General features: G+C 35.2%; 1 protein-coding gene across 1 annotated transcript; it reads left to right on the forward strand.

Moving 5' to 3' along the window:
• Window positions 1-2,933: 2,933 nt before the first annotated feature.
• Window positions 2,934-6,262, forward strand: LOC132305193 (G-type lectin S-receptor-like serine/threonine-protein kinase CES101). The gene is made up of 6 exons (XM_059802867.1): window positions 2,934-3,950; window positions 4,006-4,210; window positions 4,533-4,707; window positions 4,811-4,998; window positions 5,257-5,467; window positions 5,606-6,262. Exons 1-6 carry the CDS (start codon window positions 3,061-3,063, stop codon window positions 5,875-5,877), a joined length of 1,941 nt encoding a protein of 646 aa, XP_059658850.1. The 5' UTR covers window positions 2,934-3,060; the 3' UTR covers window positions 5,878-6,262.
• Window positions 6,263-7,205: the final 943 nt, after the last annotated feature.

Below are 7,205 nucleotides of genomic sequence, written 5' to 3' on the forward strand. Positions count from 1 at the left end.
TTCTACATGGCTTACTTTACAATTCTTTAATTCTTAACTACATAAACCAGTTTAAACTCATTATCAGAGATTGAAATACATGAGCAAATTTAAACCTATTGTTGGAGATGTACAGTAACAAAAACCCTAATTGAGAGAGTTCCTTTGGTTTGTGTTCTCTACCAGTGTCACCCTATGTATTAATGTCCTTTTTAGTCTCAACCGTTAACCCTCCTCTCGTTGTTAGGTTGCTGGATATTCTCGAGCCTTGTAGTGCGCTCTCTCTATTTTTCATTTTTATATGATCGACCTGGAGGTTTTGTATTCTTGGCTAGGCTCTTGTGCTTCCAGTTTCGTTACATGCACTCCAATTTGATTGAATGCTGTAGATATCTTTGATTCTCCTTCCACATTCTGGTTTTAACTGTTATGGTGTATCTAGGTGATTTTCTAATCCACAAAAGAGATTCACATGTTTTGAATCATGGACTGCTCCATTTCCCTTCACTCCCAGTAGAGTTGATAGCTTTGCAGGCCCAAACTTATGGCACCAAATGGCCCAATAACCATTTCAGAAAATATTTCATATTAGAAGTTCATGATGAGTAAAAGTGGGATTGGACTCACATGAGTATTAGTGCTGAATTAAAATACTTTCCAAAAGAGAGCTGAATGAAAATAGGTCTTTTAAAGAGCTCTAGACCTAGAACTCTCTGTCAATCCGAAGCTTGGGTAGGGTTGAGCTGGGTAGCTCAGTTTGTGGTGGCACTTCCCTAGTGGTGTCGGAGTCCAGGTTTGACTCATCTATCCCCTCCCCCTCCTTGTCAGTTAAAAACAAAAAATCCTAGCTTGGGCATCTGAATTTCGTAAGATATGTTGTCCGCTTTTGGCCCATTACAGTAGGATTGGGGAGAAATGACTCGAAACAAACCTAACTGTACAAAGGTGAACATAACCCCAAATCCACCAACAAAGAAGAAAAAGAGAAGATGAAGTGGGAGTTACCATAGGCTTTATAGTGTGACTCAAGCATCTAGCTTCAAAAGTCACATTGAGCCGCCCTGCTTTTGTTGTTGCTTCTTTCTATTATATATATATATATATAATTTTTTTGTTGCAACTTTTTTACCATTAATAATATTTATTTATAAAAAGAATATAATGTTGCCTTTATAAAAAATTTTTGAAACGTTTTAAATTTTGGAGTGATTGGAATGACACTTTGAAGTAAAATTTTAATCCTTCCTAGGAGAGGAGAAAAGATTTGATAAAATTGGGATCCCATAAAAATATAACAAGAAAATCCAATGTTTCTTTCTGTAACACTATCTTCAATCATATCAGTTCCAGAACAACATTTTCTGCAATTATATCTAGTTAGTTATATATCCATTTTTTTTTTTTCAATATATAAAAGAAAAAAGACTTTTTTTAATGGTATATTACAAAAGCTATCTAGCATATATTGCGGAAATGAACACTCCATTTACTGAATACTTTTCCGACTTGCTTTTGTGCAAATCTTCCTCAATCACTCTGCTTCTAGTTAAAAATATCAGTTTCTGGGTATTGGCAAAGCCATACTGTCATTTATTAACATGGTGTCTGCTTCAATTTCAAAGCCCTCGTATTAACAATAATCACTATGTATGGTGCAAATAAATTTCTTACTCATTGGTGAAGAAAAGATTATTACCTTAATATGAGATATCCCTAAATAAAAAGATGGACCCCTAATATGGGACAAAGGAAGTTTATTATTATTGTTTTCCTTAATTTTTATTATAATTAATAATATATTATTGATATTATTTGTGTTTTATAAATTCTACAACTCCATGTCTTGCTCAATTATAATTGTTGAGAATTTCATTCTTATGTTATATTCAATGTAAATTCATATTTGTTATAATTGAAAATTCTAAATTTTAAATTTATGTTAATGTCATAAATTCATATTGATGTATTACTCAATGTATATCAGGAGCCATAATTGTAAAACCAGAGTTTTGTGTGGGGTGGGGGCGGGGGTGTGGGGGCAATAATATGAATGAAAACAAAGACAAAGACAGAAAAGTCAAACTGAACCGATGGATAGGAATAGGAATAGGAATAGGAATAGGATTAGGAATAGGAATATATGGTGACCTTCCGAAAAAAATAAATAAATAATATATGGTGTCACAGAAGATAAGAGAACAATTGGTTGAAAAGTTTGAAGTGAGGAAAATTTGTATCATACATTTATTTTTTTGCCGGTTGTAACTTCCTATTAAGGGGTATAAGATTTGAGGAGAAAAGGCGTCTTAAAATAACGAATTGAGTTAGAAATATAATAGTAAGAATTTTAATTTTAATTCAAAAATATTTTTTGTAAAATATTTTCAAAACCTTTGACAAACATCAAAAAATAAAAAATACATTCTACTGGAAAAAGTGTTACATATAAAACATTTTATCAGAAAAATATTTTACGCTTAAACAAACAGAGTCTTAGTACTGTGCAAAGGTAGAGATCAGAACAAAAAAATAATAATAATACAAAATAAATAAATAAATAATATTTGGGATTAAAAGGGGTGGGTCGGGTGCCCGTGAGTTGCCATAAACTAAATGGGGGTGGCCCGGGCGGGGACGGGGTGGCATGACCCGTTTAGCAGGTTTTGGGTGAGGATAAGATGGGTTAGGATATTTTAAAAGGGGTGGGTTGAATAAACCCGCTCAGAACCGCCCGTTGCTATCCTTAATTGTGGGAGTGATTCATGCATTTAGACATTGTGGACTATTCCACTTTCAATGCGCCGTAATGCTAGTTGAAGTGCACCTATCTGCATAGTAACACCATGCAAATTACATGGTGGAATAAATCAGATGATGGACCCATTAATTAATTTTAATCAAGTCAACAGATTAATTTATCAGAGTTTACGTACATATGCATGCCATTACTCAGATCAAATTATCTCAAAACCCATTCAGCCAGCTTCACTTTTGTACACTAGTTCACCATGGCTAGATCAAAGAAAACATCCATTTTCATAATTTTCTCTCTCACTTTCTCATCCTTGTTGGCCTTTCTTGATGCATCATCAGATACACTCAAATCAAGGTGATATGCTCAACTCCTCCACTTTCCTAGTTTCCTCCAGAAAAATATTCTCCTTGGGATTCTTTAAGCCTGCGGACTCGAACAATAGTTACTTGGGAATATGTTACACCAATGTCACATATAAACCAGTATGGATTGCCAACAGAAACACACCTATAAATGACAATTCTGGTGTTGTCACCATAGACAGATCAGGAAAACTGATTATTACATACAGTGGAGGGGACCCTATTGAGCTGTATGTGAGTCAAGCCAGCACCTTCATTAACATCACTGCAACTTTGTTGGATACAGGAAATTTTGTATTGAGAGAGGCAAATTCCCATGGATCAACAAAGGAGCTGGTATTGTGGGAAAGCTTTGACTATCCCACCGACACGCTTCTACCTGGGATGAAATTAGGTGTCAACCACAGGACCGGCAAGAAATGGTCTCTTACATCTTGGTTCACTATAAATGAACCAGCTTCAGGGGTTTTCAGCCTTGAATGGGATCCTAGGGTTCGTCGATTGGTTGTTAGGCGGCGAGGAGTGATTCATTGGACTAGTGGGGTGCTGAAGGATAAGGCATTTGAATTTATCCCTAAATCTGATCCTATTGATCTCAATTATGAATTTATCAATGTTACAAATCAGGAAGAGGAGTATTTTGCTTACTCGCTTATAATAGATCCTATGCTTACACCTGAGCATCGAAGAGTCGTATCAGGATTGGTTATAGATTACATGGGGCAAATTCATGATCAAGATAGGACTATGATTGCTCGTGTCGATCTTTGTGGTGGTTACAACACCGAAATATCAGAAGTAAATGCTGGGTGTGAGCTATGGGAGCAGCCCAAGTGCGGGAATCGCCACCAGTAGTTCGATCCAAGATCTGGGTACTTCAGTGTTGTTGGTGATGACAAATACTCCAAGTCATTTGTTGACTATAATCAGAGCCTTGGTGTCAGTGCTTGTAGAGACAAATGTTGGAATGATTGTGATTGTATTGGTTTTAGGAGTTACAGTCTTAGGAGTGGGACTGGATGCATATTTTGGAGAGGAAATTTGGAGTTCCGTCACGATCGCAGTGGCTTTACAATTACTCACTAAGTTCTTATTTCGGAGCCTCTCAACAAGGGTAAGTTTTTCTAATCATACTCAAATATCATAAGAAACAAAATGAAACTGTTTTAAATGCTTGGTAACCCTTGGTCGAATAAAAGGCTATTATTACTTAGTCTTTGTCTCACCATACACAAGTGTGCACACAAAATGATCACTCAATATCCATCATGTACAACACTTTGTTAGCTAGATTCTATGGTTTTACCTGGGATAGGCTTTATAGTTTTCTCCATTCGCAATTTCGATTAATATTAACTAGTGTAGCTTGGTTAAGATTATGTCTCAAAATAAACTGAATCACTTCTAATTTGGTTCAAAATATTTGCAATTGAACATTATCACTGGTCCAGAATCCCATTGTTTTATTGGAAAATTTTACTTTAGAATTATTGAAACTGAATGCAGGAGGGAAGAAATGGATATGGATTGTCACTGCTGTAGTAGTTGCGTTACTAATACTTCTTTTCGGCCTCTTGTGCTTTTTAAGAAGAAGAAAAATTAAACTGCAAGGTACATCACTAACAAATAATAGATTGGTTGCATTGTAATTTTTAACATTAATCTCCATTATTTTTTTGGAATGATAAGTGAATTTTGTATGTCATCAAAATAGGGAATGAGGAGAAAGTTCTACATGAACTTATGACACCAAATGGATATATGAACATAGATGAACTTGAACATGATGCAAACAAGGGTCACGACCTTAAGGTATTTAGTTTTGCATGTATCATGGATGCTACAAGTTCTTTCTCAACAGAATGTAAGCTCAGAGAGGGTGGTTTTGGACCTGTTTACAAGGTACATTCTAGAAAAGAAATTGTTGCTATGTAAATAATGATTGCAATTCCCAATCAATGGATTTCGGTTGGGAATTATACACACACAAATAGAGAAAACATGACACTTTAGGTTTTATGGGGTTCAAGTTTTTGAATTTTATAGCATTAAGTCATATTTCTAGGTTTCGGTTCATTAGCTATAACTGAGCTGCAGAAATGACCTGTTTGCTAGCCTAGATCTAAAATTTAGTTATAAGGCAGTGAGCTTTTATTCCAGGAAAAGTTGCCCGAGGGACAGGAAATAGCTGTAAAACGACTCTCGAGAAGCTCAGGACAAGGATTGGCGGAGTTCAAAAATGAGCTTATATTCATTGCCCAACTCCAACACATGAATCTGGTGCGGCTTTTAGGCTGCTGCATCCAAGGAGATGAAAAAATGTTGGTATATGTATACATGCCTAACAAAAGTTTGGACTCCTTTCTCTTTGGTAAGAAATCGCTTTTCTTTCTCTACCGCATTATATATCTACATTGTTTTCATATGCAATTACTCAATAAATTTCTTATCTTTGCCCAAAAACATTTAACACGTAGAGAGCAATATTTTACACTTGATGTTGAGACAGATACAAATAAGAAGGGACAATTAACATGGGAATGCCGCCTCAGCATTATTGAAGGAATCGCTCAAGGAATACTTTACCTTCACAAGTATTCAAGATTGAGGATAATACATAGAGATTTGAAAGCTAGTAACATATTACTTGATGAAAACATGAATCCCAAAAACAGATATGGAGGTTCATACAAGAGATTGCTGGTTTCCCAATTGTACCTTGTGGTTGGAATGACTTGGTCCAGTGGTGTTCAATTCATTGGACTGCACCAGAAAGTTTAACGCATAACCATTTACTGTCAGCAACTATCTATTTCATATGGATAGAGAGAAATGGTAGAGCCTTCAGAAATGTTTCTACTCCACCTCACCATATTATTTCTCAAATCAAGACTTGCATCAGATCAAGACTTGTAACAATCAAACTTAAGAAGAGTGCTGATTTGAAGCTAATCACAACTGAGAATGATCTTCTTGAAATGTTTGTGCAGGCCTGTTCCATTTCATGTATCCATTCTTGGTTAATTTCATAGGATTTAATTGTTCCACTGCAATGTGCAATGTTGGGTTAGCATTGATGCATCAGTGCTGTAGTTGTTTACTTTGAGATTTCCTCTTGTTGTTATGATTTTGGGCTGCCTTTGAGTGCAGTTTGTATGTTGTTTCCCTTCTTTTGGGCCCCATGTACATTCTCCTTTCTTATATACAAGCTTACCATTAACCAAAAAAAAAAAAAAAACATGAATCCCAAAATTTCTGATTTTGGTATGGCCAGAATTTACAAATAGAGTGTATCAGAAGCTAATACAAATAGAGTTGTTGGGATTAGTAAGTATCGAAATAAATTTATTTATATATGTTTTGACTGGTGTGAAATACAACTCTTCTAAACCTTATGATTCATGCATAATTAAACACTATTATATATATTGTTCGTAGTGGTTACATGGCTCCTGAGTATGCCATGGCTTTCAGTTTTGGAGTACTAATGCTTGAGATTGTGAGTGAATGAAAGAACAACAGATTCAATCCCATTGAAGGTCCACTTAACTTGGCAGGATTTGTAAGTAATATGAAATGTTGCCTTGATTAATTTTTTTTTTGTCTCCCACTGCTAAATAGTAGTAATGTGTTTGTTTCCAACATTTTAAATGATTATTGTCCAATAATAGGCATGGGAATTGTGGAACAAGGATGTTGCTCTAGAGCTTGTGGATCTAACACTACGGGGTTCATGTATTGAAGAACAGTTGCTAAAATGCATTCATGTCAGTCTCTTATGTGTAGAAGATCATGCAATCGATAGGCCAACTATGCCAGAAGTTGTTTCCATGTTAACAAATGACAATATGGATTTGCCAATGCCAAAGAAACCAGCATCTTAACTGGAGGCAAAGTGGTTGAGGAAAATTTGCACAAATGCAAGTCCCAAAAGTATTCAGTAAATGGTCTTTCCATTTCTGCAATAGATGCGAGATAGAGGTATAGCTTTTGTAATATAACTTTAAAAAAGGTCTATTTCTTTTAAATATTGCATAAGGAAAACAATAAATAAATAATTAAAAAAAAAAAAAAAAAAACTAACTAGATATTGTTGCATAAAATGTGAA

Source organism: Cornus florida, unplaced genomic scaffold (assembly GCF_030987335.1).
Source record: "Cornus florida cultivar Cherokee Brave unplaced genomic scaffold, ASM3098733v1 CherokeeBrave_3.0.0_Hap2_Chr04, whole genome shotgun sequence".
Classification (NCBI taxonomy): domain Eukaryota; kingdom Viridiplantae; phylum Streptophyta; class Magnoliopsida; order Cornales; family Cornaceae; genus Cornus; species Cornus florida.

Coding starts and splice junctions, on each gene's coding strand:
- LOC132305193 (XM_059802867.1), top strand. CDS start 3,061: ATGCATCATCAGATACACTCAAATCAAGGTGATATGCTCAACTCCTCC. Junction 4,708..4,810: donor AAGAAAAATTAAACTGCAAG/GTACATCACTAA, acceptor TCATCAAAATAG/GGAATGAGGAGAAAGTTCTA. Junction 5,468..5,605: donor TTTGGACTCCTTTCTCTTTG/GTAAGAAATCGC, acceptor ATGTTGAGACAG/ATACAAATAAGAAGGGACAA.